This window comes from Pinus tabuliformis, chromosome 7, assembly GCF_031772625.1.
Source record: "Pinus tabuliformis cultivar Carrire ecotype Pingquan chromosome 7, CPIR1, whole genome shotgun sequence".
Taxonomy (NCBI): Eukaryota; Viridiplantae; Streptophyta; class Pinopsida; order Pinales; family Pinaceae; genus Pinus; species Pinus tabuliformis.
The window spans coordinates 250765039-250791216 of NC_142293.1; the positions used below are offsets into that span (position 1 = coordinate 250765039).

Here is a 26178-nt window from a genome sequence, read left to right on the forward strand (position 1 = left end):
TGCAACCTATCCCTTCCCATAGTCCTACTCACTTGCTGCCCCTTTAGGCCTCTTGTGATGGCCGTTCAAGGCTTATGACCCTCACAAAACATTCCTACAATCCTGCGACCTTGTCTACAAGGAGGAATAGGGTTGTGACCCTACACACAGTGATGAAACCGTCCCTCAAACTCATGCACATCCTCCCAAAATAACCCTTAAGGTATACGAGCTTCTCCTGTTCAATCTTGACCCCTAAAATAGGAAAGTACAGACCCGAAACACTCTCCTTTCTTCAATCTCGACATCTCTTCTTGAGCTCGACTGTCTTGTTGAGAATTCTATGAATTGTTGCACATTTGGATACGTAAAATGAGTTCTCTCACCTTATATTTATACACTTTATAAGGGCTACTCGAATGTGTGTCTTTGTTTATTGGCATCCTTTTGCACAAAAAACTGAGATTGAAAAGATAATTCAAGAATTATTGGAGGTATGAGTCATATAAATTGGTACTAACATGTACTCATCATCAACGGTCATGATATTAAAGAACGAAGGTAATTTTCACGTGTTCTAATTTCTAGGTTGTCAATAAGTTGACTGTCAAGGACAATTTCATGTCCCAATTATTGGTGACGTCTTGGAAGAATTTCATAAAGCCATGTTTTTCTTTAAAATTAGCTACCACCAGATCAAGATGAAAGAGGTGGACATCCCAAACAAAAATTTGCCTACATATGAAAGTCATCATGAGACTTTACTAATGCATTTTTTCATTTGTAATGCTGTATCAACCTTCCAAGGCTTCATGAACAAGATTTTTACCCATTCCTATGCAATTTTGTGCTAGTACTCATTTATGTTATTTTGATATTAATTAAACATGGGAAAACCACATAGATCATGTTGATTAAGCATTCCAACTCCAATAGGATCACTAGCTATTCATAGAATTCTCAAATTTGTTTTTGGGGGCTTCAAAGGTTGAATACTTGGGTCAAATTATAAGCTAGGAGGGAAAAAAAATCTTGGACAACTTGCATGGATTCTTAAGACTTACAAACTACAAGAAGTTGTGAAAAATTATGGAAAAATTATTTCTCCCTTAAAATTGCTACTCAAAAGGAATGCCTTTGTTTGGAATGAGGTCATTCAACAAGGCTTCTCAATTTTAAAGGTTTCCATGTGCACAACTCCAGTATTATTGTGCCATATTCGACCAAATTTTTTTATATTGGATTTGTTAGTGTACGTGCACATTTTCCTACATATTTCCAATATTTAGGAGGATTGCTACTTATAGCATGTCTTGATAACCTTTTTTATTATTAGGATGTCTATTTATAACATTTCTATTGTTAGTTTGTCAATTTTTAGTATGTCTATTGTTTTTCCCCAAGGAAAAATCATTATTTCCACTAATAAAAATCAAAATTACATGTTGTAGATGCCCGAAGGCATATTAGAAATGACTATGTGACATACTATAGCTGACCAAAATAGATGTTCAGGAACTAACTAAAAATGTATATCTAGAAAAATAGAATCTATTTTCCTAACCCTTTCTACCTTTCTTCTTTTCAAGTTTTCGCCAGACTCCTTGTGAAGGAGTGGCACTGACAATTGCCAATTGATTTTATTTTCATTAAAAGAGACTTCTTTTTCTGAATCTGAGCTCTCTGAGGCATGGGTTCATTTCATTCCACCCATATCTAAATGAGGGGGTGCGTTCATCAGTTGTTGCACTCCATTCCCTGATTTTTCAAAAGTTTTCTGTCTATGGATCGTTGCTCCAACTTCCTCTTCCTTACTGGTTTCTGGTGTGCCTTTTTGAACATGTACCTCCTCACTCATCTCATTCACCACAAATTCTTCATTCTCTTCTTCTAAAATATGTGGATCTGGAACTTGCCATCCCTTTTACTTTTTGGGTTGTTTATTTTTCTCTATTTGGAAACTTCTTTGCTTGCAGACATGTATTTTGTAAATGACAAGTCTGAAGGTAAATGTGACACCTAAATGTCATGTTCTCAAAGTCTAGAGGCTGGGTCCAATGAAAACTATTATGGAGCAAGTGGATGCTATCAGGTATTCCCTTGCTAAGATCCACCTCTACGCAGATTCAGGGAAAGGTAAAAATACCTTTATCAACTCTCTCTGTATCTGTCTTGATGTATTTTCCCAGCATATATCTAATTCCCTCTAACTCCTGGTGGTGCGAGAAAAGGAGAGGAATATTATACATTCTTACCCATATTGGAATTTTAGAAACCACCAAAGTGTTAACATCAAATCATGGAAACCAAGGGGTAATAAATAGACCTGCACTCTCCCAAAACCATAGACCTTCATTTAGAGCATAGTCCAAGTCCTTATGGGTGTCAAATTGGATGATAAAAAATCCTTTATAACAGAGATGAATGTCATAGATTGGCATCCAATTAGAGAATATCCACTACTGAAGGTCCTCTTATTTGGGCCAGAAGCCATTAAACCTGCACACAATAACTCGTGATTGGACAATGTCAAATAGATCCTTTACCTCTAGTATATTTATTTCCATTGCTAGAGCATGTTCCATTTGATCAACAATGTAGGGGCCCGGTAGGTTCTGGCCTTGCCCAGATGATGCGGGCTTCTTCCCAACTGTCTAGAATGAATTAGAAATTTTCACCTGATCAAGATGGGATATAGATACTCCCTTGTTTTTCACTGCATCCCGATATGACACTGCACCCTTTGGATTGCTAGATCAAGATGAGCCTCCCTGAAGCCTCAAATTTAAGATTATGATGGATGAAGGAATAATGTTATAATAGTGTAACCTCAAGTCATCTTGCATTGATTTTCCTCCACAGATCAGGCTTTATAAGATCATCGAAATACCCAGAATATTTTGGATATTCTGCTTCAATGTTTTAATGCGATCAGAGGCATTAACCCAAAATAAGGTTGATTTTCCACCTGGGGTTTTAATAAAAACTTGGAAATATATCTCTGATCCTAGATCTAGATTCCATATTCGATATTCACATAAATATGCAGTGAAATCTACGCATAAGTAAGGATATGAGGGGATTGGACTTGAGAAAATATGTAGCGGAAAAAAAAAAAATTCATAACTGAATGCCATTCCACATATACCACCCGATCTACAGAAGGGAAACACTAAACTGTCAAATAAAAAAATAGGCAACACAACTCTACAGTTAATCCTCCATTTCGACACATCAATTCACTCATAGAATTGAGGATCTCTAGTTCCATTTGCTTAAATGGATCAGTTCTAAACAAACAATACTCTACTATAATAAAAGTCTTACCTTCCAATCTGAATGACACCTCACCTGCAAAATATAGAGGGAAAGGGATAGACACCTTATCAAGGATCATGCCTAAACAGATCTAGACTTGGCACACGAGCGAGATGCCATTCACGAACATTTGAACCATCATGCATGGTAGGAGTAAATAAGAACCATGTGGTGGAAGACTGATACGGAACACTCACGATAACCCTGGCCATCTTTCCTTTACCTCCAACCAATTAACATGTATATTCTTAGCATGCTTATTATTAGCATATACATTACCTGTAGGTGGCCTATTTATAACATGTCTAATTTTAGTAGGTTCTACGATATAATATGACATGTAGCATTGACAAGGCGGTGGTATAGTAGTGACATGGCATCATAATGCACTAGCATAGCCTTATCCATTAGCCTTAGCATTATCCTTATTCTCTTCCTAAACAAGTGAAAAATTATATTTGTAGAATCCATTTCTATTTTTGAGGTTCAACGCATCCACTTAGCTATTTTATTTTAAGAACAATAATAGGATCTAAGTGTGCGAATATACTAGATTAGCTACTTGCAAAACAAGAAAGAAGAGACAATAAAAGTACTGAGATATTGACTAATGAACCAAGGAGACAATTCAAATTACTCATAAAATATGATTTTATATTATGGATACAATATACAGACACTCTAGGATGAATAAGAAATTCAAACTAGATTGGGATCTCAACAACATGCACTTAGTTTACTAAAAATCATTTTCCTTAGTTGGCAAGTGAGTCCAAATTAGTTTGGGAGACCCAAAATTAGCAAAATATCCTATAATGGAGTGAATTGGAAGCAAGTGGAGTTAGAAATCAATTAGAACTGATCAATAACTCTCACATGCAAAACATTTACCAATTAAACTAGGATAAACTCCAAAATAGGACTAAAAGTCAACTAACAAGAGGAGGAGAGAGAAAAATGGTGACTAATTTCTAAATATTAGGGAGGAATTGCACAATCACAATAGGGAGTCCTATGCATGAGGGAATGTACATTAATGGAGTGGAATTATCCATTTAATCCTCAAACCAATGTTTAGTTAGTACAACATGTCATCCTAGGTTGCACCCCTTGCTAAAAATAAAACCACTAAATATAGAAAACCCTAAAAATAGATAATGTGCCAAATGATAGGGAATGTCCAGTAGTGAATGAAAAGTGGTTCTATGTGCCCCTAATAATGTACAAAAAAGAGTCCAATGATGGCCATAGTGTATGTACTGATGTGATTTTGATGAACTATTAAGTGTAGTGTACACCAATAACCCCTTAAAGCCTAACTGGGGGTTATACTAGTCAACACTTCTTGGAAATTTTTAGTCATGTTAGGTACTCATGTATAACAACTATGTAAAAAAATCAATGAATCCTATAAATTTGCAACCATTTTAGGTACTCATGCAACAAGTTATTTAAGACACAATATGAGGAGAGTCAGGTAAAGAGGGAAATCCCGATGGGAAGAAACCCCCCCTTAAAATACAATGTATACTATGTCACCTATGCAATTTTTATGAAGAAGGATGGTGTTATTGAGCAACCCCATCATGAATCTATTATCACATATGTCCTATACCATCATATTTGTCTACTAGTTGAGCCTTATTCTTATTAATAATAGTAACATGAGCCTAGAGTACCAAAAAATTGAAAACTAGTTCCCTATGACATGGAAGTTTCACCCATTAGTTGAGTAATTGATTTTAGAATATGACATGCCCTCCATAGCATGTGATTTAGAAATGTAATGGGATATTGATTGGATTCTAAATTAGAACCTAAAATATGTTAAAAAATATGATATGAAGAGTATGCAAAATTGCAACATACCTCCATCCACCCATAGCCCATACTAAAGGTAGAAAGTGGCATTATTATCATTGACCCAACCTCCATAGCCCTGTAATGGAAATAGGGTCTAAAAATTTCATAATTTTTTAAACTCTTCCAAACCCAAAATAAACATGACCATTGTGTCTGGCTCGTTGAGAGCTTTATGAAAATATAAAATTTTACCTCAATCCAACTTTCGAATTGAGAGATATGGCCATTTATAGGCTTTTCCAATGAGCTTTTGCCACATCACAATGTCCTACCACATGGAGCTTGTGTGGTCCCCACATGGTGCCCACATGGCATCCCATCTCACTACCATGTAATCCCTCTTCCAGCTCTGTTTCATAGTGACGCCATTGTGGCACACCATTCAATCTTGACCTTTGTCCACAAAGATCGTGATGTAACCCTCTTCGATGATCAACGAAGTGCATCCATCATAAGGATCAACAAACCAAATTAAATGAGGGATTCTTGCTCATTGACATCACCATCTAAATTCCCTGAGATAGAAAACCTCTTCCATCATTGCCAAGAATTACTCCATCTTAGGCGTTCCTGTCTCGCTCATGTCTCCTTCTAAATCCCCTGGGATAGAACCTGTCTTTGTTAATTTCTAGGATATTTCTATTCCATAGGATGTGAATACCTCTACCGTTTATCCCTATCCCCTTATTCAAACCGCTAGGGTGACATCATTCCCCTGTCATGCCGACCTATATTAGAACATTCCCCCCCTCGGCCTTTTCTCGTAGCCCTCCTTCTGAAACCACCAAGGTGACATCACTCCAATGTCATGATGACATCATCCTATCCATGTGTCCATCCTATCATATATATATATATATATATATATATATATATATATATATATATATATATATATAACAAAACTTCAAGCTCCCCCTTATCTGATCAATGACCCTCATATGCCGAGGAAACTGATAGTTGAGATCAAATGAGGACCCCCCTTCCCCTCATGACGTCAGGTGGGTGGGTGGGTGGGTTCCTCGCCCCCAGATAAATGATGGATAATCATTTGGAACAAATCAATAGAATGAGGGGGGGTCTGTCATCAACATTTCACCCCTTCGAAAACATGACACTAATAGGAATATTATTGTTTCATAATGGAAGGAAAACTGACACTTAGTTATTTTGCACTCACTAGACTTGTTATATATGATGGGATATATTTGGTTTACACCATTATTTATAGAGGGTCTCCCTCCAAAACTTGGTGTTATGCCTCTATGCAACTCCTTCCTGGAACACAACCATGGTTCTTGTCCCCTCTGAGCTTTTATAATTAACACACATACACACACATAGCTATGCTTATCCTATGACACATAGTCAATAAGGATGTTCTTCCTGAGCTTGCGCCACCTTCCTAGTTGAAGGGGCTTCATCAGGGAGTCTCACCACTTGACCTATCCTTAATGTGCTTAACATTCACACATACACACATGAATAAGCATGCAAATATAATGCTATCCCTCCTAAGATTAACGATACACATAAGGGCCTATTATTTAAAATTATTAAGATACAAGAATTCAATAACCAATAGACTACCCATCTCTTATGCTTAGGCCAATTAGGTTGATTTCAAGCTCATATTATCACATAGATTCACACATCCTATATACTCGAGCAGTTAAGCCAATCTGATATTCAAAATAAACACAAGAATTTAAACCATTCCTTAGAAATTACACAGGAAATCAACATTTCCTATTCAAACATAAAATTAAGATTATTCACACTCAAAATGGCATTTAAATAGCACAATAAGTATACATATAAAATTCAGTTGCGCATAGAGAAAATATGCACTTATCTTATAATGAAGGACCTGACAACTGAGATTAGGACTCTAACTCTCCGCCCAATGTTAGATTGGCTTGTACTGCAACCTTTCTTGCATCCAATCACCCTCGAGCCAGATTTCAAATCTTGAGGAAGAGTGCTCAAGGGAATAAAATCAATGCTACCAATTGAAACAAGGTCTCCATAGGTCAATCCACCTCTACCCACCAACTAATCAGGAAGTCAAATACAGGGAACATGTTTTCTTTAGGTGTTCTTAACAACTCTCTACTATTATACCAAAAGGATTTTAACTTAGTCATCATCAACACAAGGTTATTTATAGGCATAGTGAGTCACAACTCGATTTCAAGAGAAGAGTTTCATTTTAACATCGGAAGATTCATTAGTTGGATAAGCTACTTTAGGAGCATAAAAACACTTCTCCAAGTAGTTCATCAATTATGGAAATCACGAGTGTTATCAGCCCCATGGCTATACCCATTGGTTCATTAAACCCCCAAGTAGATGGGTGTTTCTCTCCTGACAAGTAGGTTTACCAATCCACAAATTCCGAGTGGGTCCATTAGTCCTAAGGAAAGCCACTTCTAGTGGGTTAATCAATCCTTAGGTAAGCCACTACTTTATGAATTTCATTCAAAAAGCCAAGGCTAGGCTTCCTCAACTGGGATATCACTAGAGTGAAATCCATCCTCTCAAACTCTCTCTGCATATTATCTTTTCTTATTCCTCCTATCGTGAGGAATTTCGCACCCTCCATGATTGAATCCATTCATGAATTCCTGAATCCATTCCCATTCATCAATGAATTCCCTTTGTGAATGAATGAATCAATTCCTTCCCCATCATTCAGAAGTTTCTTCACAGCTTCCACTACCATTGTTGCAACCATATGTGGTTTTGTCGTTATGCCTTTGCCTAGGCCCCTCTCCTTATCTATGACTGGTGGTTATGTTCCAATTGCATGTGGTCCTGTGGGTGCTATCATGTCAGATCCTCGCATGACGCCATTTCAGATGTCCTCAGACTCCCTCCTTTCTGCTAGCTCAACTTGGTCTTAGTTTCCTTGTCCCTTTTTCCTTGTGAATTTGTCTGAGGTAAGTATGGTTCTTGTCCTCTCTTCTATAGTTGAAATTAATGATGTAGTCAATCCATTGAAGGCATACAAGTCAATCTCCATGAATATAATTAATGACCAACTTCCTACATTTTCCCAAGAAATCTCCCTCCCCAAGCTCTAAAATTCGTGTCCCAATTCTTAGCCATTTTAATTAGACAAAATGGCTATAATAGGGGATTATCCCAAAGGGGTTGTCACAAACCCCAACCCCTTGGAGGAGCACCCTCCTTAGTGTTCTACTTCCCAAACACAAATACAAACATGTTTGACCCAACCATAAATCATAATGATATTTATAAATACAACTTAGTTTACAATTACATTTTTCATACACAGTTTCTTTCTTAGGAACTCAATGAGCATCAATTCATTAGCTCAATCATATTTCAATGGATCCTTTGTAGTTTCTGGTGCTTTTACTGCACCCAATCCAACTTGATAACCTCACCCTTTTCCTAGATTCATCATCACTAGCGCGCCATTGGCTTTGATATATTTAAGATGGTTCTATTTGTCCTACAATCATCCTCATATGCTCGTGTTGGAAGTTCCATGATTTTCCTTCAGCATAAGCACATGAATTTTTCATGAGATTCATCATAAGGAAATTCTCAACAATTTTAAAACATACTCCTATCAATAGTTTTGTTCATGAGGTGAAATATGCAGTTGCAAGTCACTTAATATCAAAAGAAAAACATATTAGACCATTGATTCAAGCTACAACAAATCATAACTTTAAGTTGAACTATTTGATTGTTTCTCAACCCGAAGGAAACCACTCAACATAGTTCCTTGTAGTGTTTAACTTTGTCTTTAAACTCAACTCATCTGAATGTTTTCTCCACCATTCACACACATATCATTAACAATTCCCATTTCTCTAGTGTTATCAACAACCTCCTACTGTTACACCACAATGGATTAATGAACATAACAATGCAGGGGTTCATGCTGAGCATAGAAAGTCTTAGTTTAGTTTTTTTTTGGGGGGGAGAGAGAGATTTAAATTAAAAGGAGGTTTGTGAGCTGAGTTATTTATGTAGGAATAAGAGAACACTTTCCATCAACTTTTTTTGCGATACTGACACCTATTTTTCAGCCCCCTCCTAGACTACTGTAACAACCTCTAGTTAAAGTTTCATGTAATAAAGGACATTAAAGGAGAAAACAATACCAAGGTTATGGGACACATATTCCAATATGAATGGAGGGAAAAAAAATTATAGTGGGTATCACTTGTGGTTAATTATTGGCTATGGAAATTGGCATTGGCATTAGCAAAGGAAAAAGGCAATAAACATAAATTTAATATAAGGAATAAAGGAAAATATGAGAAAAGGAAAATGAAGAGACAAGAATATGCATTCAAGGTAATTAGAGAGAAAATGAAGGAAAATGAAGGAAAAAGGAAAAAGGAAAGGAAGAGATAGTAGACATCAAGGATAAAAAGACATTACAAAAACATTTGAAAACTATTGTCAATTCTAGCTTTTGATCACTTTCAGAAATAAATCTCTAGGGGAAGAGAGAGAGCACTTGGACACAAGCAAGAAAGCAAAGGAAAGGGAAAGGAAAGCAAGGGAGCACAAGGAAAATATTGGAGGAGCATCTACAACATGAAGATTTTGCATGTAACATGTTTCATGTGTGATTTCATTGTTGGTATTTGAATGCATGGTGCATGCATTTTGTTTACATGTTATTTTTCTATCAATGGCATGGGATTTTCCTGGATTAACAATGACTTTAGCCTTGCCTTGCCATTTCCTATATAGCTATGGTGTGATGGGATTAATTCTTGGTTGAGCTTTGGATTCTCGGAATATTTTGGATTCGGGTGAGGTGGTATTAGGAAAATCCCAAGGGTTGGGGGTGGAAATGGTTTTCTTCAGGAAGCCCTTGAGAGGTGGGTGGAGATAGGAGAATTCCTATGGGTATGGTGAAGAATTTCTGAGGCATCCAAGCTTGTGTTTCTTTGGTGATTTCGGGACTAGTTTAGGTGAAACCACTATGGTTGAGGGTTGAGGTGGTTTAGCCTATGATTCCCTAGATGGTTTTGTTTTGGTTTATCCCATGAGATTCCACATTGATGCTTGGAATATGGAATGGGGGTGATTGGCTAAAAGAGAGATTTGGTTCAGCCCAATCTATGGTCGGGTGGTACGTGAAATTCCCCAATCTGGTTGGAATTTGCATACATATTAATGTGTTTATTCTTATTGAGATTAATGAGCACACGTTCTGATTTTATGATTAGTTTGTCATGGTCCTATTCTAGTTAAATGTTGGTTACATGCATGATATATTTCTTGTTTTATGATGTTCTCTTGTTATTGATCCATTTCATGGTTTAATTATTTCTTAGCTACTTGATATGATTTCATAGGTTATTGTATGTTATTGCATCTAGTAAGAGAGGGAAACATTCCTTCTTGGTGATTCTCTAATGAAACTATGCATTTATGGCCTGTGGGTACCTTGATTGCAAAGTTTTTGTCTAAATGATTTTCATGTATTTGATAAGTTTGAGTAGGAATTGAGTCAATAATTGTGAGTAATGACTCCTGTAGGTGATTAAGGTGATTTTGGAGAAATTTGGGCAGTTTTAGGCAAATGAATTGGAACTAATCCTAAAAATATGGATCAGGGTTTCTAGCTGCACCCTATGAAATAGGAAATTTGCGTTGCAACCACATGAAGGAAGGTTTGTCCATGGAGATGGAGCCTTCTGGTAGCATGCAAAACTTGGCATGTGTTTTTATGGCCTATGAGGTTAGGTAAAAAGAAGTTTGAGCTCAAGGTTAGATCGACAGTGGATGTTGTATGACATTTGGGTAATCAGGTGTCCCTGAGAGGTATTGGTAAGTTTCTGGTTACTAAACCCTACCTCCGTAACTGGAACTTGGATGTATGGTTCTGTCATAGTAACTCTCAGCTTATGTTTACCCTAGAGAGATTGTAAAAGCGGGTAAATGTGGGGTGGGGTGTTACAGGGTGGTATCAGAGCTAAGTTGTAGCACTGGACCTTAGGGTAATGCATATTGCTATGCATGCGTGTCAGTCTCCTATATGTTATTATGCATGCATGTTAGATAATTATTGTTATGGTTATGATATCCATGTATGATCTAGTATGCTTGAGATGTTGTATCATGCTAATATAGATTGGCATGTGTAGATGCAATAGCCTCCCCTAAGATACATTGAGGCATGATTTTGATTATGTTTTTATAATTAAAATCCAATTATAATTAATATTTATAATTCTTTTATGGTATCTTTGACATTAATTGCTGAAGGCTTCTTATTTCAACTTAAAGTGGATGAAGATATGTTGACTTTTTATTTTTTTATTTTTCAATTGAGTAACTATATTGATTTTCATTGGAGTATGCTCAAAATATGTGTTACAAAGTTTGTTAAGTTACATTGAGTTTTAATAAATTTAATAAATTATATTTTTGGCAACAATTTCTTCCCAAGAGAATTTTGTGCATAGACATTTCTAATCGGCATCTGTAACCTTTGTCGTTTGTGATGGGCATTATGGTCCAAACACTCTTTAAAGGAAATTCATGCATGCTCCCCAACAAGCACGCAACCCAGTTCTTCTTCACTGTTCTTCTAAGGTACTGGAAAAATTTGAGTATGTTCGTGTAGTAATTTGAATTCATATGCATTTATTCTTCTGTTGCATCTACTTACCTGTTTTCAATCTCTGTTTTTCGTTGCAGTAATTTATAATAGCATCTCATGGCTTACAGCAGTATGGCAACAGCTAGCTGTCATGGCCTGTATTTTATGAATATTGCTTCTCAAGAAAGTAATCTGAGGAGAGTTTCGATTCCCATAAAACGTTTTCATGGAGTTTCAAACTCATCAGGGACTTCTATTGGCGACCATCTGGCTCCTCGTGGGCTTTTGTCATATAGACATCTGGTCGTATCATCAGTTAGACCATCAAACACAGATTTCGTTGAATTTGATTTCAAGGAGTACATGCTTTCCAAGGCACTGGCAGTGAATGAGGCTCTGGATAAGGCTATCCCACTGAGTCATCCCAAGAAAATATATGAATCCATGAGGTATTCTTTTGTTGCAGGAGGAAAACGGATTCGTCCTGTTCTTTGCATTGCAGCTTGTGAGCTTGTGGGAGGGACCCAGGAACTCGCCATGCCAACTGCGTGTGCAATGGAGATGATCCAGACAATGTCTTTGATCCATGATGACTTGCCTTGCATGGACAATGATGATTTACGGCGAGGTAAGCCTACAAACCATAAGGTCTTCGGGGAAGGCACTGCTCTTGTTGCAGGGGATGCACTTCTTTCATTTGCCTTTGAGCACATTGCAGTGTCCACGAGCAAAACGGTGGGGAGTGATCGGATTTTGAGGTTGATTATGGGTGGCCAGCTTGTAGATCTCGCGAGCGAGCGGGACTCTTCGGTTGATCTTGAGACTCTGGAATGGATTCATGTTCATAAGACTGCAGTGCTGCTCGAGTGCTCGGCTGTGTGTGGGGCCATCATTGGTGGTGCGTCCGAGCATGAAATTGAGAGAATTCGAAGGTTTACCCGTCACGTGGGACTTCTGTATCAGGTTGTGGATGACATACTTGGTGTCACAAAATCGTCGGAAGAAATTGGGAAGACAGCAGGAAAGGATTTGTTATGTGACAAGGCCACTTATCCCAAGCTCATGGGTTTGGAGAAAGCAAAGGAGTTTACTGTTGAATTGGTGAAGAAAGGTAAGGAGGAGCTATCATGTTTCGATCCAACGAGGGTTGCACCTTTGTTGGGTATTGCAGATTACATTGCATACAGGGAGAAATGAAAAGCGTTCTTGAATCTCTATGTGTTATGTATCTGTTTAGCATCTGCTAAGCTTCAGAAATGGTGCCATATTTATAACTTTGTATCTCTTGGCATCGTCCATAGTCCCAATGATTCTAATATTATGGACGGATGCTTTAGATTTCTTCAATTTCAAAATATGATTTTAGGTTTCTATGATGAGAAAATAATTTTAGTGAAAATGATATTGGAATTTTTGAGAATATGATTTTAGGTCTCTGTGATCTATAATTTAAAAATTATAAAAAAATAATTTTAGTGAAAATGATATAAAAAGAAATTTTTTGTAAACAAATTTCACACTATTAATTATAATTTATTTTCAAAAAAAATGTTTGCAAACCTATTTCTAACCATCAACTGTAATTCATCTTCAACATCAAAATTTACACTTAATTAATTAATTAATTAATTAATATATATATATATATATATATATATATATATATATTTTATATTTGATCAAAATCTGAATCTACAGAAATTATAAATCTATTTTCATGTTCGAACCTTTTCAAAATAGAGGTATTTAAACATTTCAATTCCTAGTTAGCTGCTTGGCTGTTTTTGGGAGGTTATTTGGGTAGAATTGGCAAGTGTGTCAGGTCACTTTCATGGTAATATACAGGAATATAAATTGTATTGCCAATTAATTTACATTTTTTTGGTTTTTAGTTAGCTATTTAACTAATAAATTTAGTTTATTTTAATTTATTTCAATTAATTAATTAATTTATAATAATTTAGGTATGGAATAGAACTAATGTTAACTCTAACTAATCTATATTTTATGGTTTTTATTTAGTTATTTAATTAACTAATTAGTTATTTAATTAACTAATTAACTGTTTAATTAATAGAATTAGTTTACCTTATTTTATCTTAATTGCCGAAATTTTCTTATTTCAACTTAAGGTAGACGAGGATTTGTTGATTTTGATTTTGATCTTTTTAATTGAGGGTCTACATTGATTCTCAAGGGAATATGCTCAGCTTATGCTTAGTCTTAATGCCCATCAACAGCTATAGTGTATTAAAGAGTTTGTTAAGTTGCAATGACTTTTAATAAATTTAAAAAATTCATGTTGCACGTGGCTCACTCCCCACCAATTTCCTAGGGATTTGAGATTATTCCAATTCTAATAAGCTCGTCATTATTATTTATAACATTAATTTATAATTCCCTTTTTTTCTTAAGTAAAGTTGACCCATAACCTTTTTATACATGGTTAATTAGGTAAATGTGTGCATTAGTAAGACATTCTTTGTGTTGCAATAGTTTTTTGGTTATATCTATGAAGCTTTTGACTATGTCAACCACATTAATATTTTTAATGTGATTGTATTAGTTAATTATTTAGTTTACTATAATTTAGGTATTGGATAGAATGTATAGATTTATTTGAAATATGACAATAAAACCTATTTTGATTGACAATTAATATCATTTTTTTATTATAATTAAATAATAAGATTAATAACAATTTATTATATACTTAAATTGTATTTTTAATATATTAATGTAGAAAATAAATATAATTGTGAAAAATCTTCTACATTGCATAAAATGATATTTTTGAATATTAAAAATTTGTATAAATTATAGTTAAATATATAAATCAAATATATGACTTTTTAATGTGATATTATGTTTTAGAGATGATAAACACATAAAAATGGTAGAAAATATCATCTTCACTAATGAAGTCGCCAATAAGTTAATGCCAAAAGTAGTTCCTATTTGGGATCTTCCATCTTGTAGTGGAAGTACCATTATTTGGAGATATATCCACTTAGATCCATGTAACCCCGGATCTATCATGCTCTGAGATGTATCAAATCCCTATGTCAAGTTTTACACTCCAAAAAGAAGGTTTGTACAATCCTCTAGGCCCATGATAGATTCAGATTTAAATGGATGTAAGCTCATACTAGCTAGTAAATATAATATAAAATATTATTCTTAATTTATATATGGAAACTTTTTTATTCCTTTTTTGAAGTATAGAAAGAAATTAATCAAACTTTTTTATATGTATTTATTATTTTTTATTAAAAAAATCAATTATAAACTACTATTTTTAGATTTGTTAACTAAAATACTTCTATTTTGATATTATAAATTATTAGCCTTTTTTAATAAAAAAATATTAATACATTGATATTTTCTATACTAAAATATTTTATTTTTAATAATATGAATTTAAAGGACATGTGTCAATTCTACGTTGAGCACATAAGAAATCATACATCCCCCTCATACTAAGCTGTAGTAGAATGCAACTCTAGATGCAATCATAGATTGCCACAAATAGATGACTTGATAGGGTTGTTTAAGATTCCATCACAACCAATCAAATAGCCTTGATTTGCGATAGTAGAGGATGCAAGCACACAATTGCAATTAAGAAGAAACTAGATAATTGAGTTAATCCTTACGGGGAACAAAAGCCTTTAAATGGGAAGATGTCATTTGAAATAGAACTGAGACTTTTCTCTCATTTTAAAAATTGTATTTAAATATTAGAAAGGTTTGAATTAATTGTCCATAACTAAAGAGATGAGAATATGAACAATTAATATAGATACTTGGCAATTTGAGTATCTTTATTAAAAATGAAACCTATTGAATTAGAGGACAATGAAGAGGAGAGGAGGAGAGCTAGAGAGGAAATGAAGAAAAATGTCGTCTTTAGAAGCATCAAGGGCTTGGGAGTAGCCTTGAGGGCTAACTTAGTTGGTTGAGTCCCCGTCGTTAAAGCTCCTCTCTGATTGAGAGGTAATGGGTTCAATTCTCTCGACACTCTTGGAGTCAAGCCTTGTGGTTGAGATGGTAGGAAGTGATCCTTTCGGGGTAGATATGCTTGGTACAAATATTTTGTGGATGCCATAGTCACTAATCTCCAAGGACTGTGAAACACATAGAAAATATAATAAAAATCAAGGGCTTGGGAGAAAAAACTTGCTTGAACACAGAAAGTTGTCCCTAAGCCAATGTAATCTATAATTTTGTTAGTGAGTAGCAATACGCATAATCTATATATAACTCACCCTTTGTATCTATTTCCAAGCTTAATCAAAGTCCCCATCGAATGTTAATTTTTCCATTTGGGTTTATAAGTAAAAAAATTGTGTTAATGATGTTTAAATGTTGTGTGTGTTTTAGCACTCTATTTCGTGCTTGTTCTATTCGTTGCTTGGTTATAATATGGAGTTTGGGTTAGAGTGATGGTTAGTATCATATGGCTAATTGTATTGCTATTTCCTTTAATAATTTCTTATTTTCCTAATAGGTAGATATTGAACAATAGCGCCAATTTATAAACACAATTATTATGCTTTATCTATCAATGGTTGAGTCTATAGGGTCAACAATAATAAATGAAGGGCTCAAAAATAACAATAGTGGGCTTCTATGAGGCACAATAATAACAATATGGGGGCTACAGTAGAATTATAGGGACCTAACATGCCCTTCTACTTCAAAAAAGTGTTGTCCTCAATGCTTGAGTAGTTATGGATGCTTCTGTTTGAAATACTCATCCTTCCATCTAGAATCTTCAACAAATAAGTTTTTCCACTTAAAGAGATACTCTAAAATTTATCGATTCCGTAACTTCCAGATCCTTGTTTCCATGATTGCTTCAGGATCCAATATGATTTTCCTTCCTCATCAAGTTTTGGCAATATAGTTTGAACTGGGAACTTGTCACCTATAACATTCTTAGCATGAAACATGGAAAACTGGGTGTACTCACAAAGATGTAGGCAACTCCAATTTGTATGCCATAGTACCAATCTTTTGAACACCTTGTAAGGGCCATAGTACTTGGATGATAATTTATTATCCTTCTTATATTGCTTGAGGCACATTTATTTGTATGATTGTAGACATAAAAATACCCAATAACCCACATTAAAACATCTTCCACTATGATGCTCATTTGATTATTGTTTCATTCAAGTCTGCACTAGAGTTAGGTTATCCTTTAAGAGTTGGAGAACTTGTTGTCGATGCCTGATGTGATATTCCACTGATTAGACCTTAGAATTGTCTCTTAAAGACGATGTCATGTACGATGGATGATATCCATAAAGTGCCATAAATGGGGTTATTTTTACTGCGATATGGAAGGAAGTGTTATACCACCACTCTGCCAGTGGTAACCACTTGACCCATTGTGTTTGTTTTTTAGATACAAAGAAATGAAGATATGCTTCCAAACATTTATTCACTATCTCAATTTTCCCATCATATTGAGGATGATAAGATGATTTATGAGATAATTGAGTACCAAGATAAGAAAGTAATTCTGTCCAAAAATTTCAGTGAAAGTGGGATCTCTATCACGTATAGTAATCTTTGGGTTTCCTTGCATCTTTTGAACTATTTATAAAAAAAGTAGTAGCAACTGTACTGGATTTGAAAGGATGAGATAGTGCAAAAAAGTGTGCACACTTGATAAGTCTATCAATTACCACCATGATGAGACTCTTTCCTTTGGACTTGGGTAAACCCGCGATAAAATCCATTGAAACCTCCTAACACTAACTTGGAATGGCTAATGGTTGTAAAATACTCGGGGTTGTAATTGTATCAAATTTATTTTGTTGGAAAACTAAACATTCTACCACAAACTTCTGAATATCAGATTTAAGGCCATCCCAAAAAATTCCTTCTTGACATTGTGGTAAGTTTTTAAAAATCGTGAGTGCCTCTTATAGGAGAGGTGAGGAATTCCAAAAGAAACTTTTGTTTGAGTTGGGAGTTCTTACATAGATATAAGCGATATTTGTACCATAGTGAATAATTTCTCTAGATAAATGTAGCATAGGCACTGGAATCTTGCTAAAATTTTTGAATGAGTGTCCACACTTCTTCATCATTCTTCCATCCATCTCATACTTCAATTATCCAATTAGGTTGGATAATAGAAATGGCACAAAACAATTCTTCCACATCCTCGTCCCTTCTTGAGAGTGCATCGGCAACAATATTTAGCTTCCCTTTTTTGTAGATGATTTCAAAGTCATAACCCAACATCTTCATGACCCATTTTTGCTGCTCTTCTAAAGATTCTCTTTGTTCCAAGTAGTGCTATTTAAGACTATCATGCTCTGTTTTTACCTCTGATACCAAAGGTTATGTATTCAAATCAAAATAACACAAAAACATAAGGAAAGATAGATCAATGCCTAGATAATAAGCTGCATTGAGGGGGTAACCTCCCCTTACATCACATTAATGAAAAATTCTTGGATGATTCAGATGACAAGGCCTCCTTAGTATATATAGGAGTCTAAAGGGTCAAAATATAATTAGGGCTTACATAGCAATAATAAAGTAAGATCTCAACAATAAAAATAGTGGGCTTCTATGGGGCACAACAATAATAATATGGGGGCTACACTAGTATTATAGGGAACTAACAATCACAATCATTGGTAATTCGTTCCTATAGCCTTAAACTATCCCATCTTCATTTTCCTTTATTTTCCTTATTGGCAGTATTGGTTAACACTCATTCTTTTCAATGCTACCTTTAGCCACATGTTACAAACCAATGATCTGATTGTAAAGGTCTTGTATTAACCTCCATACCTTAGGCTATCTAAGAGTTAGTTAAATATTGTATGTGATCATCTTGTTTGAATAAGGTGCATTATATAATAGTGGATACCTATTTAATGTAAAATGGTTCACTTTATAAGGCCTATTAGGCAGTTAGTAACCTATTATGAAGGGATCACAAGTGGTTTGTGATTTTGAGGGTGTTATCTGAATTGGGTAGAGCAACAGGATCCCAAGGGATTGTGGGTGGCCAGATTATGGATCTTGCGAGCGAGCGAGATGCTTCTATTCAGCTTGAGACTCTGGAATGGATTCATATTCATAAGATTGGAGTGCTATTGGAGTGATCAGCTGTGTGTGGGGCGATCATTGGTGGTGCTTTGAAATATGAAATTGAGAGAATTCGAAGGTTTACTTGTTGCTTGGGGCTTCTGTTTCAGGTTGTAGATGACATACTCTATGTCACAAAATTGTCAGAAGAAATTGGGAAGATGACAGGAAAAGATTTGGTTAGAGATAAGGCCACTTATCCAAAGCTAATGGGTTTGGAGAAAGCAAAGGAGTTTACTGTTGAATTGGTGAAGAGAGGTAAGGAGGAGCTATCTTGTTTTGATCTAAGGAAGGCCACACCTTTGTTGGGTCTTGTAGATTACATTGACTCAGAGAGAACTGAAAAGCGTTCTTGAATCTCTATGTGTTATATATCCATTTAACATTTGCTAAACTTCAGAAATGGTGCCATATTTATAACTTTGTATCTCCTGGCATTGTCCATAGTCCTAATGATTCTAATAATATGGATGCTTTAGATTTCTTCAGTTTCAAAATATTATATTATTATTAATATTTTTTATTTTAGGTTTCTGTGATTTATAATTTAAATGTTAAGAAAATATTTTTGGTGAAAATGATATAAAAAAGATTTTTGTCAATAGGTTGCACACTATCAACTGTGATTCATATTCAACACCAAAAAAAGATATTTACGAACCCATTTCCAACCATCAACTGTGATTCATCTTCAACACCAAAATCTACTAACTTTATTTTATATATATTTTATATATACCTATCCTCATCATTTTATCAAAATTTGAATCTATAAAAACTATAAATCTATGTTAATGTTCGAACTTTCTCAAAAGTATAAATATTCAAACATTTCAATTCCTAGTTAGCTACTTGCTTGTTTTTGGGAGGTTATTTGGGTAGAATTGGAAAATAGGAAATAGGAAAGTACAAACCCAAAACACTCTCCTTTCTTCAATCTCGACATCTCTTCTTGAGCTCAACTGTCTTGTTGAGAAGTCTATGGATTGTTGCACATTTGGATACCTAAAATGAGTTCTCTCACCTTATACTTATAAACTTTATAAGGGCTACTCAAATTAGTGAAGAGACATGAGTTTTGGCTAATTTCAATTCAAGCCTACATGGCTTGAACACCCAAAAATGTAGAAATTTTGAATAATATAACACTTATTCATAGAGATTATCCTGATTATACACTATTTGCGGACTGCATGCATAATACATAACCTCCTCTACCATTGATCATCAATTTGCGGAATTAAGAAACAATCGCATGCGCACATTGAAACATCAATCACACATATCAACACAGTATGTAATGGGGAAAGCATACAGCTGAAAACCCAGAACTATCTGTATATTATAATGATAGAGAACATGTAACAATACATAGTATAATACTCCTCACAAGTACTCAGTACTATCTCCACATGCTCCACACAAACAAGCTCAGATCTGAATCAAGTCACAGGTTCAAATATCCTCCACTGTTTGCCTGCCTCTACTATGCAATCCAAATTGAGAATAGATCAGATCCAAGTTCGAATTCCCTTGGCTTGTACTACGTAATCCTCATTGGCAATCTCAATCAATGATTGTGCAAATCTCATGCACAACTATAGTCACAACTGATAGTAGTCTCACTCTTTCACCCACCTCTAACACTTGTCTCCACTGAACTATCCATGCACTGAGTTAACTGATGTATTCTTTAGTTGATTTATGGGTTAATCATTAGTGAATTAATTAATAACTAATTCACATCACTCATCACTAGTGTATTTGGCAGTTAGACTAAATACAACTAGTTCAACTAAGTCAAACTGAACACAACTCCATCAACTCCTCAATCAAATCCACCAAACTCAATCACTTGAGTTCTAACTGAAGTCCATCATGCAATAGCTCAACTAACCCATAGAAAAAGCGTATTTCCTTCTGGTAGTTGCATGTGCCACATCCGTAGCTCGAACTGAAGTGCTGCAAGAGGATAGGATAATTTTTATAGTCCAAATATTATTAAGAGCTAATAATATTCGACTGTTCTATTTTTAGACTGGCAGTCTAAAAATAGACTCTGCCCATATGTCTAAAAATACAAGTCCATCTATTTTTACCAACACGACCAATCATCTATAAATAGCATCCTACAACTCATAGACCATGATCCATATGTCTAAAAATAGACATAGTCTAAAAATAGACTTTGCGCCAAAAATAGCCTGCGGGCCCACTTAGTGAAGGCGACTTCTTTTCACTAAGGTCCATCATCTTGTTGCATTTTCATCACTCCCTCTCAAAAAGATATGGATTATCTGCAACCCCTATCCTGCCTCTGTGGTATTCGAATTTGCTCCTAGTGAGTGCCTTCGTCAAGATATCAGCATCCTGATCCTTCGTGGGAATGTATGAAAGTAACATGATTCTCCGCTGCACACAATATCTGATATGATGGTACCTGATGTCGTCCGTTGGGCTCCCTGCCCAATCTGCATCTGTGAAGCCACATAGCTTCACCTCATCCTCCTGTCTGTACCACAATCCATATCCCGATGTGCCTCTGAGATAACGCAATACATGCTTGCCTACCTTCCAGAAGAGCTTGGTTGGCTTAACCATAGCTTGTGAAAGCTGGTTAACAGCATAGCATATATCAGGTCGTGTATTGACCAGATACATAAGCGACCCCACCAACTGTCGATAAACAGTGGCATCCACTACCTCCGCTGAAGTAGCATCCTCCTTCCTCCAACCTCCAGGAAGAGGAGTATCAACAGGCTTGTAGCCATGCATGTTGAACTTCTCCAGTATCTCCCAGGCATACTTAACCTAAGAAAGAAATAGTTCATCACTGCGCTGCCAAATTTCCAATCCTAGGAAATAATGAAGGAGGCCCAAGTCTTTCATCTCAAACTCTCTAGCAAGATCCTCCTTGCATGAAAGTATCAACATCTCATCTCTCGTCAAAATAAAATCATCTACATAAAGTACAATGATTAGCAACTTACCATCCACCACAATCTGGTAAAGGTTAGGATCCTCCTCACTCTTGGAGAATCCAAGTCTGGTGAAATAACTGTCTATCCGTGTGTACCAAGTACGAGGTGCTTGTTTCAACCCATACAACGCTCTCTTGAGCCGGCACACATGCGACTCGCTGCTGAAGATCTCGAAAGCTTTGGGATGCTCTATGTACACCTCCTCCTCATTGACTCTGTTGAGGAATGCAGTCTTCACATCCATTTGATGGATGTGCCACCCCATCTGTGCTGAGAGAGCAATAATCATCCGTATGGAAGAATACCTTGCGACAGGTGCAAAGGTCTCCTCATAGTCGATCCCCTCTATCTGTGAGAAGCCTCGGGCAACAAATCTTGCCTTGTACTTCTCCACACTCCTGTCAGCTGCCTGCTTCACTTTGTAGATCCATCTCGAACCCACCAATGATTTCCCCTCCGGTCTTGGGACAATTTCCCATGCATTGTTTCTGAAAATTGAATCATACTCTTCCGCCATGGCATCTACCCATGCGAGATCCTCCACAACTTCCTCGAAAGAGGATGGCTTAGTCACGACACATTTTCTCACAAGAGCCATGTATCCAGTGTATCGATCAGGTGACTGTCTCTATCTGCACTGTGCTGTAGGTGGTCCTACAACCTTCTCTGCATCTTGAGCCAGTCGCTCAGCTTCTGTAGTGCGCTTTCGCCCTCTGATGGTTTGTGCTGCATGAGTGGTCTCTTCCACTCCATGAAATTCATCTTGTGGCTGATCCACATCCTGAAGCTCATCCTTAGGAACTAATAGCTCCTCATCTGCATGCAAGTGTGGCTCCTTCTCAAGCGAACACTTCATGGCTTTCTCCTCCTGAAATTTGATATCCTGTCGCACAACAGTCTTGCAACTGTCTAGCAAAAACACATGATAGTTGTGGGGCATATCAGTGTACCCCACAAATATCCCAACCTCTGCGGTCAGCTCCAGCTTCTTCCTAGCATCCTTCGTCACATGCATGTAAACAGAGAACCAAAAATCCTCAAATGGGAAATATCAGGCCTCTTACTAGAATAAGCCTCCTCGGGTGTACTCATGCCAAGTATCTTGTGAGGACAATGGTTCTGCACATATACTGTAGTATTACATGCCTCTTCCCACAAGTGAAGGGGTAGGCCCTGATCATGCAACATCGCCCATGCAGCACCCACGATCGTTCTATTCTTCTGCTCAGCAACCCCGTTTTGTTGTGGGTTATGGGGAGCTATGAGCTCTCTTCGAATCCCTTCTGCACTGCAGAAGTCCTTGAACTTGCCAGAGATGAATTCACCACCATTGTCGCTCTTAAGACCTTCACCATCTTCCCCGATTCCTTCTCGACCAGTGCTTTGAACTCACAAAACTTTTAGTATGTCTCGCTCTTCTTCTGCATGAAGAAGATCCAACACTTTCGAGAGAAATCATCAACAAAGATCACATAGTACTTGTGCTTTGCTATCGAAGCTACTGAGAAAGGTCCACACATGTCTGTGTGAATTCTCTCAAGGATCGTCGTGGTGCGAATATCCCTCTCGTGAAAGGTGGCTTTCACAAATTTTCCCAAAGTACACCCCTTGCACTAATGTGACTGCGCAAGAGTGCCTTTAGGAAGCCCAGTAGAAATCTGTTGCAGTACATTCAAGGCTCCATGGTGAAGGTGGCCCAATCTCCGGTGCCACAGCTCGCCATCATCCCGGCTCACCAATCCTTCTGCCTTGCATGCCATTGCTACGCAGCCATCTACATGCAATTGATAAAGGTTCTTGACTCGAACCCCTATCTTCCGGGTTTCTCCAGTTGTCTTACTGCACAGGAAAGCCTTTCCCTCGCTAAAGACAACATCATATCCCTTGTCTTCTAACATCACCACAGAGATAAGATCCTTCTTCAATCCTGGAGCATGCATCACTTCCTTCAATACAAAGGGTTTACCAGACTCCCTCTCAAAGGAAATGTTACCGATACCGGTCGCACTGTATCTACCATCATTGCCCATCTCGATGTGCACTCCAAGATCTTTCTCATCCAGATCAGAAAAAAATCTCGATCTCCTGTCATGTGAAAAGACACACCACTATCCAAGAACCATATCGATCCCATCACACTTGATACCAAGCATGCGATCAGTGAAAAATCCAGCTCAAACTGCGAGGCTAAGGCCTCTCCAACTGCAGATCTAGCAGCTTGCTTATTTTTCTTCTTCCGCGGACAATTTGTGGCATAATGTCCGTGTTGGTGACAGTGAAAGCACTTCACCTTGGACATGCTCTGCTTCTTGCCTTTCACACCAGAATGAGAAGATTTCTTGTTCTTCCCCTTCTTTGCTTTGGCAACCAAAGTGCAATTTTCTTCATCACATTCCTTTGATGAAGATCTGTCCCTGGTATTCCGCCTAATCTCCTCTTGCACAAGATCAGACCAAAGTCTCTCCCATCCTGGTAATTTCTCCCGACCATTGACAGAGTCCTGATAGGAATGCCAACTCTTCGGAAGACCAAGGAGAGCCAAGCTCACCAAGTCCTCATCATCAACAGTCACCCCCACACTTCCCAGCTCATCCCAGCATTGGGTGAACTTCGTGAGATACTTGGGTATACTATCTCCTTTCTCACACTTAATGTTTCTGAGTTTATCTTTGAGCACCAACTTCCTCTGGTCGCTCTTGCTTTGGAATAAATCTATCAATGCTTTCCACATCAAGTATGGAGAAGCCTTTCCATGCAGGCTGGATACAATGTGATCCTTCACGCCCTCCAACAGAATCCTTTGACACTTTGCTATCTTCTTTTGCCAAGCCTCAACATGAGCAGCATCAGTAGGCTTTGGGACCTCAGCCTCTATGAAATCCTTCAACCCATTTCATCTAACACCGCCTCCATCCTGTCTTTCCATGCAATATAATTCGAGCTGCCTTCAAGGGCATACTCCAATCGCAATCCGTTGAAAGACATTTCAACTTCGACACCAAGAAAACGCTGCTGCAAATTCGAATTCCACCAGCTCAAAAATCAACCGCTTCTGATCTAAAATTCGTGAGAACAAAGTATTTCTCTTACAGAGATTGACTGTGTAGGCATTTACCGGATATCTCACCTTCCAAAAGAAGGATGAATCCAGAGGATACCTGGCCCGATTACAGACTCTGCCTGAAGAAATAAAATGTAATCACTTTCTGAATAATAGATCTGATGATCATCTTCGCTCTGATACCATGTAGAAATTTTGAATAATATAACACTTATTCACAGAGATTATCCTGATTATACACTATTTGTGGAATGCATGCATAATACATAACCTCCTCTACCATTGATCATCAATTTGCGGAATTAAGAAACAATCACATGCGCACATTGAAACATCAATCACACATATCAACACAGTATGTAATGGGGAAAGCATATAGCTGAAAACCCCAAACTATTTGTATATTATAATGATAGAGAACATGTAACAATACATAGTACAATACTCCTCACAAGTACTCAATACTATCTCCACATGCTACACACAAACTAGCTTAGATCTGAATCAAGTCACGAGTTCAAATCTCCTCCACTGTTTGCCTGCCTCTACTGCACAATCCAAGTTGAGAACAGATCATATCCAAGTTCGAATTCCCTTGGCTTGTACTATGCAATCCTCATTGGCAATCTCAATCAATGATTGTGCAAATCTCATGCACAGCTATAGTCACAACTAATAGTAGTCTCACTCTTTCACCCACCTCTAACACTTGTCTCCACTAAACTGTCCATGCACTGAGTTAACTGATGTATTCTTTAGTTGATTTATGAGTTAATAATTAGTGAATTAATTATAATTAATTACATCACTCATCACTAGTGTATTTCGTAGTTAGACTAAATACAACTAGTTCAACTAAGTCAAACTGAACACAACTCCATCAACTCCTCAATCAACTCCACCAAACTCAATCACTTGAGTTCTAACTGAAGTCCATCATGCAATAACTCAACTAACCCATAGGAAAAGCGTATTTCCTTCTGGCAGTTGCATGTGCCACATCCGTAGCTCGAACTGAAGTGCTGCAAGAGGATAAGATAACGTTTATAGTCCAAATATTATTAAGATCTAATAATATTCGACTGTTCTATTTTTAGACTGGCAGTCTAAAAATAGACTCCGCCCACATGTCTAAGAATAGAAGTCCATCTATTTTTACCAACATGACCAATCATCCATAAATAGCATCCTGCAACTCATAGACCATGATCCATATGTCTAAAAATAGACATAGTCTAAAAATAGACTTTGCG

The 26178-nt window shown here is 36.8% G+C and overlaps 1 protein-coding gene and 1 pseudogene across 1 annotated transcript; both read left to right on the top strand.

Annotated features, from left to right (window-relative positions):
- The first annotated feature begins 11869 nt into the window (after positions 1-11869).
- On the top strand, positions 11870-12961 carry LOC149246789 (geranylgeranyl pyrophosphate synthase 7, chloroplastic-like). Its single transcript, XM_089455752.1, has one exon. The coding sequence runs from the start codon at positions 11882-11884 to the stop codon at positions 12959-12961; it is 1080 nt and encodes a 359-aa protein (XP_089311878.1). The 5' UTR covers positions 11870-11881.
- Positions 12962-18810: 5849 nt separating this feature from the next.
- The window catches only part of LOC149246790 (geranylgeranyl pyrophosphate synthase 7, chloroplastic-like), a 45872-nt pseudogene continuing 38504 nt past the window's right edge, over positions 18811-26178 (top strand).

Bases quoted from the DNA above. Each gene is read 5' to 3' on its own strand.
- LOC149246789 (XM_089455752.1), top strand. From the start codon at position 11,882: ATGGCTTACAGCAGTATGGCAACAGCTAGCTGTCATGGCCTGTATTTT.